This window comes from Gigantopelta aegis, chromosome 7 (genome assembly GCF_016097555.1).
Source record: "Gigantopelta aegis isolate Gae_Host chromosome 7, Gae_host_genome, whole genome shotgun sequence".
Lineage (NCBI taxonomy): Eukaryota > Metazoa > Mollusca > Gastropoda > Neomphalida > Peltospiridae > Gigantopelta > Gigantopelta aegis.
In genome coordinates, this window is record NC_054705.1 from 20,498,445 (window position 1) to 20,512,828 (window position 14,384).

The 14,384-nt window shown below is 37.7% G+C and overlaps 1 protein-coding gene across 1 annotated transcript in view; it reads left to right on the top strand.

Annotated features, from left to right (window-relative positions):
* The window catches only part of LOC121377719 (glutaminase kidney isoform, mitochondrial-like), a 52,237-nt gene that overhangs the window by 15,695 nt on the left and 22,158 nt on the right, over nt 1–14,384 (top strand). The window contains 6 exon segments of the mRNA XM_041505805.1: nt 4,955–5,051; nt 6,355–6,488; nt 9,307–9,436; nt 10,961–11,040; nt 12,560–12,723; nt 14,080–14,171. Of these exon segments, the coding sequence (XP_041361739.1) occupies nt 4,955–5,051; nt 6,355–6,488; nt 9,307–9,436; nt 10,961–11,040; nt 12,560–12,723; nt 14,080–14,171 (697 nt within the window).

Sequence of the window (14,384 nt, forward strand, 5' to 3'; positions counted from 1 at the left end):
TCTCTCTCTCTCTCTCTCTCATATTTGTCAAATGGGTATTTGACCAAATAGTGGTTGATTCCTGAATCTCTGTCTAGTATGTTGAATATAGAATGACAGCCACTCCCGATGAGATCTTTTACTGGAGATTTCATCCTTCTTGCATCGCCACAAAACAGGGTTTTTTTTTATATAGGATATTAAATAGCATGTACTGGTGAGGTGACATACGAAAATAGGGCCGAGTTTTATTTATATTTTAACCCTGTATTCTTTTGTTGATTTCTTTTGTGTAAAAACATTGTTTTTTATGTTGGGCAAGCTATTTGTGGCACAACAATGACTTTAGAGGTATATATACCGTAGCTGTGAACTAACCAGTCAATAACCTCTACTGAACTTGGGCCTATGTTTCTCTAGTGTAGAATCTTTGTGCTTGGTTGCAATATTTCATATAAAGTTTATTAAAGTTCTGTATTATGTAATTCTGTGTACTCCACTTGTTAGAGTCCAGGACAAAATAATGATGACCAAAAAAATGTAAGTATTTAATATATTGATTACGTTAATTTACTTATATCATAAATTACGATAATTTTATTTGGTAAAAATCAACTTAGTCTGTAACTTATTGGTGGGGTGCAGAAGCATCAGAAGCCATTAAACGTTGGTACGGCCATGAAAGCAATGTATATGATGAAATCTATACTATGCGACTGCCATAGGAAGGGAGAGAGTACATGTATGTAAATATTTTATGTAATATGCCTGTTAAAACACTGATGTCTCACCATCACAAAACTTTAATGTTTGAACAAAAACCAACATTTCTGACATCCGAAACATTCAACTTTAAAAAACTATTTTTAATTTTTAAATTTGTTTAAGGACACAACAAGAGCACATTTTTTATTTTTTATTAATCATTGGCTATTGGATATCAAACATTTGATAATTCTGACACATAGTCTTAGAGAGGAAACCCGCAATATTTTTCCATTAATAGCAAGGTATCTTTTATATGCATCACCCCACAGATAGGATATCACAGACCATGGCTGTTGATATACTAGTCATGATGCACTGGCTGGAACGAGAAATAACCCATTGGTCCCACCGACATGGATCAATCCTAGACCGAAAGTGCATCAAGCGAACGCTTTACCACTGGACTTCAGCCTGCCCTCAAATTTAAGAATGTAATAAAAGCTATTAAAACTGGTGTATAATGGACAACATATGGCAGAAAATCACAAACATAAACAAATTAATATTAACGACCCATCAGATCATTTAAAACTATAGCTACATGTATTTGGCGTCTAATATATGAGAGCTTGAAATTGTATTTTGTTACCCACATCATTTTGAAAGTTTGACTGGCCTTGGTGGTGTCATGGTTAAGCCATCAGACATATTTTTAAGGCTGGTAGGTACAGGGTTCGCAGCTTGGTACCGGCTTCCACTCAGAGCGAGTTTTAAAGACTCAACAGGTAGGTGTAAGACCACTACACCCTCTTCTCTCTCTCACTAACCACTAACCAACTAGCAACTAACCCACTCTCTTGGACAGACAGCCCAGATAGCTGAGGTGTGTGTCCAGTACAGCATGCTTGAACTGTAACTGGATATAAGCACGAAAATATGTTGAAATGAAATGAAAGTATGTTTTGCCATGGGCCCCATTGGGCTATTTCTCAGTCCAGCTAGTTTAACACAACTTGCATTTCAAAGGCTGTGGTATGTGCTGTCCTGTCTGTGGAAAGGTGTATATAAAAGATCCCTTGCTACTAATGCAAACATATAGCAGGTTTCCTCTCTAAGACTATGGGTAGGTGTAAGACCACTACAGCCACTTCTCTTTCACTAACCACAAACCAACTAACAACTAACAACTAACCAACTAACAACTAACAACTAACCCATGCACTGTGATTAGTAAATCAATGTGCTCTAGTGGTGTTGTTAAAAAAAAAAAAAATCCATTCATTAATCAATCTAGCCAGCCAGGTTCTCTGTCAGCCATTTAGCCATTCATTACCAAAGGTTGTGGTACGTGCTATCCTGTCTGTGGGATAGTACACATCAAAGATCCCTTGCAACTAATGGAAAAATATAGGTTTCCTCTCTAAGACTATATGTCAAAATTACCAAATATTTGACATCCAACAGCCGATGACTAATTAATCAATGTGCTCTAGTGGTGTCGTTAAACAAAAAACAAAACATCATTAATCCGTCTAGCCAGCCAGCCAGCCAGCCAGCCAGCCAGCCAGCCTCTCTGTCAGCCATTTAGCCATTCATTTTCCATTCCAGTAATTTTGAACAAACACACATCATGATACTTTCAATGACATCAATTCTGACACAGAGGCAGACACACACACACACACACACAAAGGAGATGAAGATAGTTTTAGCCGACAACAAAATTTGACCATGAGAGAAAAACCAAACACCTTGACCTCCCCCGAAGCCAAAAATGACCTATAGGTCAGTATTTACGTCATGGCATTGTGGGATGGACACCGGAATCAGTGAGGCGTAAAAACACCTTTTTTCTCTGAGGTGAAACAGGATCACCTGCAACGAAATAAAAAACGGACCGAAGTTTCCTTCATTCAAAGCAGTTATGTATTGGGAACTTTTTCTACGTCATCGTAGTGCTAATGAATCTTATACTGCCAGTTACAAGTATACCACAGACGGTGGTACAATGACCTTGGCTTGTCATGTGAGATAATGAATCTTACTGTCAGCTATTTGTAGACCAGAGAATGGCCTTGTGACATGAGATAATAAATTGTTAAAAATGGACACTGGAAAAACAGAAAGAACACATTTTTATTTAAGATTATATGGCATCAGACATATGGTAAAGGACCACACAGATATTGAGAGATAAAACCCGCTGTTCCCACAGACAGGGTAGTACATACCATGGCCTTTGATAAACAAGTCGTGGTGCCATGGTTGGAATGAGAAATAGCCCATTGGGCCCACCGAATGGGATCGATCCCAAACCGACCGCGCATCAAGCGAGCGCTTTACCACTGGGCTACATCCCGCCCCATAGACACTGTCTGGAATTTCTACAGTTAGACCCGTTTGAAAACTCCACATGGTAGATGGAATGGTGAAATATGGAATGATGAAATATGGAATGGTGAATTATGGAATGGTGAAATATGGAATGGTGAATTATGGAATGATGAATTATGGAATGATGAAATATGGAATGGTGAAATATGGAATGGTGAATTATGGAATGATGAATTATGGAATGGTGAAATATGGAATGATGAAATATGGAATGGTGAATTATGGAATGATGAAATATGGGATGATGAATTATGGAATGGTGAAATATGGAATGGTGAATTCTGAGGAGCTTCAGAGGTTACATTTTTACCTCAGTAGTTAGCTTTAAAAAAGATATTTTTTCTTTTATAAATGTTATACAGGGCCTACTTACCATATACATATGGCACAGCAATTTTTTTTTTTTTCAAATATGAATTCAGTGTGGCTAGTGAATTTGATAAAAATTCTAGAAGCCATGAATGTAACAGTATTCTGTGTTAAATCTGTGACAAGAATTACAAGTCATATCAAAGTGGCTGACGACATTCATTAATACTGAAAGCATGTTTTTGAAGTTTCCTTTTCCCTCTTTGGGGTGCTTGTATCCAACTGAGGTTCAAGCATGATGAACTGGGCACATGTCTAATCTGTCTGGGCTCTGTATAGTGAGGTTCCAGTGACTATGACTGAACATTGTTGTTATGTGGATTGTTTTGTGTTGGACAACCCCCCATGCACTAGCCGTATAATAACTTAGTTCTTAAGTCATCAGACCTAAGGCTGATAGGTTCTCGGTTCACCTCCCGGTTCTGGCTCCCACTCAAAGTGAGTTTTTAAGCCACATACACCAGGGGTACAGAAATGAAAAATAGTTCACTAGCCTGCTGGACCAGAACCAACTAAAATTTACAAGTCCGCCAGCCTGTAGAACCATATATTAATGTTTAATAATATTATAATAATAATATGCACCGTCTTCACATCAACTAATATATATATATATATATTCTAATAAAGACAGTTTTTCACAATTCATTCATATAGATTTACAAAATTCTAAATTGAAAAAGGCAGATCGCCCGTCAAACTCGTACTTGCATTTTTCAACTTGGCCGTGAGAATTTTTACTCTCATTTGGTGAGCAGGCAAGTACTTTCTGTAGCCCTGTACACACTGATGTTTTCCTCACTGTCTAATTATTTCTGTGATGTTTTAAATACAATATATTGTGCGTGTGTGGTTTTGTTGGTTTTGTTCTTTGTTTGCTTTTTTGTGGGGGGTGGGTGTGTTTGTTGTAGATTTGTTTTGTCTTTTCTTTCAGCAATTTTCTGTGAGATTTCTAAAATCAAGACAACACATTTGTTTAACAATTTTATTACTGTTATTTAACAGAATGAATTATTTTATCATCTACGTATTGGGGCGGGATGTAGCCCAGTGGTAAAGCACTCACTCAGTGATAGTCAGTCTGGGATCAATCCCCGTTGGTGGGCCCATTAAGTTGGGCTATTTCTCGCTCCAGCCAGTGCACCACGACTGGTATATCAAAGGCTGTCGTATGTACTACCCTGTCTGTGGTGGGATGGTGCATATAAAAGATCCCTTGCTGCTAATTGAAAAGACTAGCCCATGAAGTGGCGACAGCGGGTTTCCTTTATCAATATCTGTGTGGTCCTTAACCATATGTTTGATGCCATATAACCATAACTAAAATGTGTTGAGTGCATCATTAAATAAAACATTTCCTTCTTTCCTTTCTCTCTCAATATCTGTGTGGTCCTTAGCCATATGTCTGACACCACATAACCATAACTAAAATGTGTTGAGTGCATCATTAAATAAAACATTTCTTTCTTTCTTTCGTCTACGGATTGTTTTTGTTTTGTTTTAGCAATGTCCATCTGGATCTGCAGAACCTGGAGAACACTCTGTTCAACTACTTCTGCGAGGACAATGATGAGAAGATCTCCATCACCAAGTTCAAAAATGTAACATCGTATTTTAGCTTTTCACTATAACGTACAGAGAGTGGTGTAAACTCAACCTGGCCATGATATGGACTTCTCTCTCATTCAGGAATATTAACATGCAGTGTTGAATGTAAGAAAGTGTCTTGTTAACAAAGTTAATTATTCACTGCCCTTCTTCAAATCTGGACTTCTCTCTTATTCAGAAATATTAGCTGGTGCTGAATGTAAGAAAGTGTCCCTTTAACAAATTGAATTATTCAGAAATATTAACTGGTGCTGAATGTAAGGAAATGTCCCTTTAACAAATTGAATTATGCACTGGCTTCCTTCAGATCTGGGTTTCTCTGTTATTTAGAAATATTAACCAGTATTGAATGTAAGGGAGTGTCCCTTTAACAAATTGAATTACTCACAGATGATATGGACTTCTTCATTATTCAGAAATATTAATAAGTGTCGAATGTGAGAAAGTATTTCTTTAACAAATCGAATTATGGAATTTATGCACAGGTCCTCTTTAGATCTGGACTTCTCTCTTATTCAGAAATAATAACCAGTGTTGAATGTAAGAACATGTCCCTTTAACAATTTAGTTATTCACAGATGCTTTTCAGCTCTGGCCTTCTCTGCTGTTCAGAATATATACTATATTTTTTTATTATTATTTTTTTTAATCCCACTGCCCCCTTTCCTTTCTCTCCTTTGAATTCCATCTCATTTCTTCCCGATCTGGCAACTCTTCCTATCTGTCAACTTCTTTTGCTATCCACCTCCACATCCCAGTCCTTGTCTCTCCAACCACGACAGATGCTTGTCTCTTGTGGCTATCTGTGCCACACACCTGCCATTCCCCATCAGCTTTTAGCTGTGAGCTTAGTCTGACCACTTCGGTGAGTGTTCAGTAGTTACTTCTGGCATTTTTAAGAGGCACTTGTGACCACCTACTATGCACCCCTCCTACCAGTGGTTGTTAGTGCCGTGGGCCAGACCAGTTTTATTAGTGGCAGAGGAGGATGCCTGGTAGGTACAGGGAAGTACATAGAGACTTCACGCGTGGAGGAAGTTGAGACAGGTAGACGATGGTGTGGACAGTTCAGAAGACAAGAGTTGGAGGAAACTGACAGAAAAGGTTGAAACAGATTGAAACCGTGGGAGAAATTGGAAAGTTTTCTTTATATTAAGATAATGAGAATGATAAGCAGAGAGTGATAGATGAGAAAGATGAATGAATGTGTGAGCCAGCTTTGACAGGGTTATTCAGAAATATTAACTGGTGCTGAATGTAAGGAAATGTTCCTTTAACAACTTGAATTATTCACAGGCCCTCTTCAGCTCTGGGCTTCGGGCCGATGATCCCAGACTTAAGGAGACAATGAAACATTTTGATGAATGCCAGATGAAGGTGTCCTACGATGGTCTGCAGTTTCCTTTCATCAACAGAGAGAAATTTAAAGAGTAAAATATATTTTAATTTTTTAATATTCAGAAAGACACCTTACAGTCATTTTTATGCTCAGGCATGGCGGAGCAGGGTGGGCTGGGGGGGGGGGGGAGGCTCTAGTGCCTGTAATAATTCTGAATAAAAAATGTTCTTGGTAGTAAATCTTAAGGCAGAGATGAATTTTACTTGTAAAATGCAGGAACTTGCATTTCAGGTCATTTAGTTTTCAAACTTTTAAGAGAGCATACCTAGAAACTTGGCTTTGTGCTCCCAATCTCAGTTATGCGGCCCCCTTCAGCCAGTGTCTACTTGCTTCTGCCATGCCTGATGCTTTCTGGTTTATCCAACTCAGGTTCTATACCACACAATCTGTGGTGCATAGCTTGACACCATTTGATTCTTGAAATAACTTACATATATGCAAATAGGGTCTCCACGAGTACTCGAGTACTCGGGCATGGGTCGAGTCTAGCAAGACTCCAGTCCTGTGAACAGACTCGAGTACCCGTACAAGGTGGAACACAATGATCAACTACAAAACAATGGACAATGTAGGACAATCATTTCAGCAGTAGATAATCAACATATACGTTTCACAATCATTACATAATCATACACTTGTTTCTCTTTTTAAACTGGCTGTCCATCACAGCACTTCTAAATGCAATACAATGACATGATTTGGCATCCATGTTCATGTGCTAGTTTCTCTTTTTAAACTGGCCGTCCGTTCATCCATCACAACACTGAACATATCAACCGGTTTCTAAATGCAATGCAATGGCATAATTTTGCATCCATGTTCAGCACTGGAATTAAGATGCATAATACTATTTTACTTTATTTCTTAATCTCAGCATCATCTAGTATAAGTGTCGGGTACTCGGGTCTGGGTCAAGTTTGACCCTCGAGTCCAATATTTTAGACTTGTGGAGGCCCTAATGCAAACTCTGCAAAAAAAGAAGTTTTTGTTAATCTTATCTTTTTAACTGTCTTATTAAATGAAGCATTGTCTTACAAGTAGCTTAAATTACTTTGATTAGATGTAATATGGTTTGTGCATGTAATTAACCATCTTTGCAAGCCACGGTAGCGTTCTGTACCATATACTGCATTTTGTATACTGGACGGGAAGTAGCCCAGTGGTAAAGTGTTCACTTGATGCACAGTCGGTCTGGGATCGATCTCCATCAGTGGACCCATTGGGCTATTTCTCGTTCCAGCCAGTGCACCACGACTGGTATATCAAAGGCCATGGTATGTACTATCCTGTCTGTAGGATGGTGCATATAAAAGAAACCTTGCAGCTAATTGAAAAGAGTAGCCCATGAAGTGGTGACAGCGGGTTTCCTCTCTCACTATCTGTGTGGTCCTTAACCATATGTCTGATGCCATATAACCGTAAATAAAATGTGTTGAGTGTGTGTCATTAAATAAAACATTTCTTTCTTTACATTTTGTATACTGTACCAAATGGTATCTTGGCTTGTGAAGATAATTATTATTGATGCAAACTGTATATGTCAGGAACACCAAAACAAACAACTTTCGGCTAAAAAAACCCCAAACAGTGATACTTTTAATGTTAAGGAATGTACTCTGCAAATATTATAATAGTGTCCATTACATATCTAGATATTTCATAACCCATTTAAAAAGATAAATTTTTTTTACTCTTGTTCAATAAATGCAAAAAACAATATGTAAATGGTATCCAACCTTTAATGTTAAGGAAAATGCCCTGATTTAAAGCGAACTGAATATACCTACACATGTAGTCATGAGGGGGGGGGGGGGGAATTTCCTTTACCATATTCACCACCACCCCCCCCCCCCCCCCCAAAAAAAAAGGAGAATAAAAAGCCCTTTAAAAGTACATGATATGTATCCTTTTTGTCCATCAGTATTACAGTGCTGTAATGCTTGGATTTGTTTGTCTTCACTAATCCATGCTATCCCCCACCCAGGGCTTCTAGAATTGTTTACTGGTCTCGGTGGCGTCATGGTTAGGCCATCGGTCTACAGGCTGGTAGGTACTGGGTTCGGATCCCAGTCAAGGCATGGGGTTTTTAATCCAGATACAGACTCCTAAACTTGAGTGAGGCTCATGGGTAGGTGTAAACCATTTGCACCAACCAGTGATCCATAACTGGTTCAACAAAGGCCATGGTTTGTGCTATCCTACCTGTGGGAAGTGCAAATAAAAGATCCCTTGCTGCTAATCGGAAAGAGTAGCCCATGTAGTGGCAACAGCAGGTTTCCTGTCAAAATCTGTGTGGTCTTTAACCATATGTCTGACGCCATATAACCGTAAATAAAATGTGTTGAGTGCATCGTTAAATAAAACATTTCTTTCTTTGTTATAAAAATCCACTAGCCATGGGATCGGTGATTTCAAATGTTTACTAGCCATGATTAAAAATTCACTAGCCCTACTTTTAGTAAATGCAATTTTACTAATATGAATAATTGGATATGTCACCTAAAGAAGGAGATAGCTAGAGCTTGAAAAACCCTTAGACTTGAAAGAAGGAAAGGGCAGGATATTCACATTTACAAAATAGACTTAAATGCAGCATTTGACAAAAAACACATTCACTAGCCATTGGGCATGGCGATGGTAGTTATTTACTAGCCCAACACTGAATATCACTAGCCATGAGAGTCAGGCTACCATAATCTAGAAGCACTCCCCCACCCAGTCCCCAACCCTCTGCTGGTTATTGTAGGCTAGGAATATTATGACCCTGTGCAATATGGTGGACAGGGTTAGATAACTCTATTGCTCTTGTAGGTGGCCAAGTTATTAATAACAATTAATTTCTTTTACAGGTGTATTCAGGACAACATTGTGATCATTGCCAAGGCATTCAGAAATGATTTCATCATCCCAGAATTCTATGCTTTCACGCAACGCATCGAACAGCTCTACTGGAAGGCCAAAAGTAATACTTCAGGGGAGGTAATTTTCATGTGGGGAGATAATTCAGTTTTTATCACCTACAAAGATTGTACTCTTAAATCATATCATTAAAGAATAAACGCCACCACAATCCCCCCAAAAGAACAACAAAACCCTGAAAACGAAAGAACAACTAAACAAACAACCCTCCTCCATCTCCTCTCCCCCCCCCCCCCAAAAAAAAAGCATTGATCTATTGTGTTTGAGGTGTGAACTCCCACCCCATTGTCCTTAAAATCCAGTGTTTAATGGATGAATATATGGAAATTACCAGCAAATATTATTTTTAATGGGTGACAAAAATATTGTGGTAAATAGCTAAGTCAAAGTTAAAGTTTGTTTTGTTTAAAGACACCACTAGAGCACATTGACTTATTAATCATCGGCTATTGAATGGCAAACATTTTGTAATTTTCTTAGGTAGAAAACCGTATACATTTTTCCATTAGTAGCTAAGAATCTTTTATATGCATCATCCCAAAGACAGTATAACACACACCATGGCCTTGGAATAATAAAAAGCCCAGTGGCCCACCAACGGGGATCGATCCCACACTGACCTCACATCAGGAGAGCGATTTACCACTGGGGTATGTCCCACCCCCAAATTGTGCTCAAATTTATGTATAATTTTTGCTCGAAGATAAGCTTTTTCTCCAGCACTAGGGGGGTACAGTTGCCCCCCTTGCCCCCCCTGCCTTGTATGCTTATGTTGGTTTGCATAGACTGATGCTGAACACTAGGTAACAAAGTCTGGTAACTTTCTTGTTTCATTACAGCCTGCTTCATACATTCCCCAGTTGTTTGGCTTAAAATAGCAGATTTAGTGCCCAATGTACAATTTTAATCACTTGTTATAGGGGCATTCCTGAGTTTGCTGCAATTTTAAAGATGTTATTGACTAACAGACTTTTTAACGATTGTAATTACATATCAAATATATTTTTCTGCATAAAATATTAGTGGCTGTATATTAAATGTGTTTCTGATCGTTCTAATATTTGTATTTATTTAAATTTCATATTTTTTCCTAAATTATTATTTTTGCTTACGTACCAAATTATTTGAAGACAAAATCTAGTTTGGGCTTCTTACAAATATTAAGACGACCAGAAACACATTGAATATATGGACACTGATATTCTAAACAAGAAAATATATTTAATATGTAAGTTTAATCGTCGAAATATTTTATTAGTCAGAAACATCTTACAATGCAGCAAACTCAGGAATGTTCTTTTAATTGATTCTGGATTGGTTTATACACACTGATGGCGAACACTATAGTCTTCCCATCATTCTATTAAAATGTTTTTTGTCCATAATATCAGTTTGGTTTAATGTAACAAGAAAAGTAAAAGTGTTTTGAAAATAACAAAAAACTACTATTTTTGTGTGCAATTTATCAAAAAATCGGCTCAGAAATAAATAACTTGTAGTAAATTCCATAGTATGAAAAAAGTGGTTTCCTGTGGGATGGACTATAGCTAACAAACTCTAGTTATCTTTCTTGTTTCATTACAGCCTGCTTCCTACATTCCCCAGCTGGCGCGATACAACCCTGATCTGTGGGGAATCAGCATCTGTACGGTGGACGGACAGAGGTACGGAGTAACAGAACTTGTTTGTCTTAATTATGTGTATAGACATTACAATTGGAATGACTAAAGGTTACACACCACCATTAATTACTCCATGCAATTCAATGTCTATGTCTGAATATATTCTGTGAAAAATACAACAATATCAAGAAGGCTACATTACTCCAAATTGTACGGAATAACAGAAGATCCTATTTTTTTTTTTTTTTTGATTTACGTAGTTAAGGATTGTCTGTTACATGTATTTCTTTTGCGTTCTTCGGTGTATGAACCCCAAACAATCATCCTTAAAGGGATATATATACTCTAGTTTTTAAACACTAAGGTATATATTTTTGATAACTGAAATCGTACTTTACTTAGATTTTATTGTTTAGATTAGCAATTTCCGTACATTCGAAGTGTTTTTGGTCATCCTGGTGTTTTTAACATCACAAAATGCAATTCTCATATTTTTAAAAACGCATGTGCGTCTGAGAAATAACAGTTTTAGTCTATTTTTAGAGGGTATTTAACAATTTCAAAGTCATAGACTCATGTTTTACTCAATTGTAACTTGATCCAAATGTGTTACAGGTTTGTAGATTAACTAAACTTAATGTTAATTTTCAGGGGTTGAAATACTATTTTTGTATCCAATTTAGAGTACACCCGGCTCACAATTAAATAACTTGTAGCAAATTCCATAGAATGAAAAAAAAGGCGTTCCCTGTGGGACGGACTATTAAAGTCAACGACAGTCACTTTTCGGACCCTTGTTTTGGCTTCGTACACAGTAAGTAAAACATATTCACAAGTCATGTTTTGATATGATATATTTGACAAAAGGTTCTTTTTATTTCTTTCAACTTTTAAAACTTAAAATTAATATTTTCTTTTCTTTCAACTGGCCTCTAGGGGCGGGAGGTAGCTCAGTGGGAAGGGACTCTAGGATCGAGCTCCGTCAGTGGACCCATTGGGCTATTTCTCGTTCCAGCCAGTGCTCCACAACTGGTGTAACACAAGCCATGGTATGTACTATCCTGTCTGTGGGATGGTGCATATAAAAGATCCCTTGCTGCTAATCGAAAAGAGTAGCCCATGAAGTGGCGACAGCGGGTTTCCTCTCTCTATATCTGTGTGGTCCTTAACCATATGTCTGACTCCATATAACTGTAGATAAAATGTGTTAAGTGTTATCGTTAAATAAAACATTTTCTGTATCCAGTCAGTGAGTAAAGCCCTGAATTAATGTATTTCTCATGCAGGTAGGGGTGTGACGTAGTCCAGTGGTACAGTGCTCACTTGATGCACAGTCGGTCTAGGATCGATCCCTGTCAGTAGACCCAGTGGGTTTCCTCTCTCTATATCTGTGTGGTCCTTAACCATATGTCTGATGCCATATAACTGTAGATAAAATGTGTTGACTGCGTCGTTAAATAAAATATTTTCTTCTCACACAGGTATTCAATAGGTGACACGAAGGTCCCGTTCTGTATCCAATCAGTGAGTAAAGCCTTGATTTAATGTATTTCTCACGCAGGTATTCAATAGGTGACACGAAGGTCCCGTTCTGTATCCAATCAGTGAGTAAATCTCTGACGTATGCACTTGCTCTGAAGGATCTGGGGCCGGCCATTGTACATCAGTATGTCGGACAGGAGCCGAGCGGAGTCGCCTTCAACAGCATCTCCCTCAACCCTGATAGTGAGTTATATAGTACTTGTCACTCTTAAAGGTGCACTATCTCACTTTTCAAGAATGTAACATATGGTTATATAATACTTGTCACTGTTAAAGGTGCACTATCTCACTTTTCCAAAATTTAACATAGTAATATAATACTTTACACTGTTAAAGGTGCACTATCTCACTTTTCAAGAATGTAACATATGGTTATATAATACTTGTCGCTGTTAAAGGTGCACTATCTCACTTTTCAAGAATATAACATATTTGAATATCTCTCAATCTTGACAAAGGGTTATATAATTTAATACTTGTCGCTGTTAAAGGAGCACTATCTCACGTTTCAAGAATTTAACATATTTTAATCTCCATCAACACTGACAATGAGTTATGCCATACTAGTCACTGTTAAAGGTGCACATTCTCACTTTTCTACAGTTCAACATATTTGATTAAAATCTAAACAAATCAAATAACAGTGCATCATGGGAGAAAAAGTATAAAGTTGATTATCTATTCCAAATGCTTATAATAAATATTAAAATAAATTGGCGACTGCAGTTGTAAGGACACACCATCTTGAAGTTCCAGAATCTAATGTAAAAGACAAACATATTTTCAATTTTAATCAGCTCATTATGTTTCCTCAAAACAAATATGTGGGGTGGGACGCAGCCCAGTGGCAAAGCATTCACTTGATACACGGTCGGTACTCTAGGATCGATCCCGGTCAGTGGGCCCATTGAGCTATTTCTCATTCGAGATGCAGCCCAGTGGCAAAGCATTCACTTGATACACGGTCAGTACTCTAGGATCGATCCCGGTCAGTGGGCCCATTGAGCTATTTCTCATTCGAGACGCAGCCCAGTGGCAAAGCATTCACTTGATACATGGTCGGTACTCTAGGATCGATCCTGGTCAGTGGGCCCATTGAGCTATTTCTAATTCGAGACGCAGCCCAGTGGCAAAGCATTCACTTGATACACGGTCAGTACTCTAGGATCGATCCCGGTCAGTGGGCCCATTGAGCTATTTCTCATTCCAGCTAGTGCACCACGACTGGTACATCAAAGGCCGTGGTATGTGCTATCCTGTCTATGGGATGGTGCATATAAAAGATCCCTTCCGCTAATTGAAAAGAATAGCCCATGAAGTGGCGACAGCTGATTTCCTCCCTCAATATCTGTGTGGTCCTTAACCATATGTCCGACGCCATATAACCATAAATAAAATGTGTTGAGTGCATCGTTAAATACAACATTTCCTTCCTTCCTTCAAACAACAATGTACACAAAAGTATGAACTGTAATAAACTATATAACTGTCAGTATTTTGTAGTCATTTCAATAATTATTGTTTAATTTTTTTCACCAGATAAACCACACAATCCAATGATCAACCCTGGCGCCATAGTAACCTGTTCTCTCATCAAACAAGACCTCAATTCTGCTGATAGGTTTGATTATGTATGTATAATCATGTTCGGTTGTTTTTTGTTTTCATATAAGTATTGAAAAATAATTTATTACAAGACATTATGATCACATATCATGTTATCATATATGTTATCATATGTTATCATATATGTTATCATATGTTATCATGTATGTTATCATATGTTATCATATATGTTATATTTTATCATATATGTTATTCTATGTTATCATATGTTATCATGT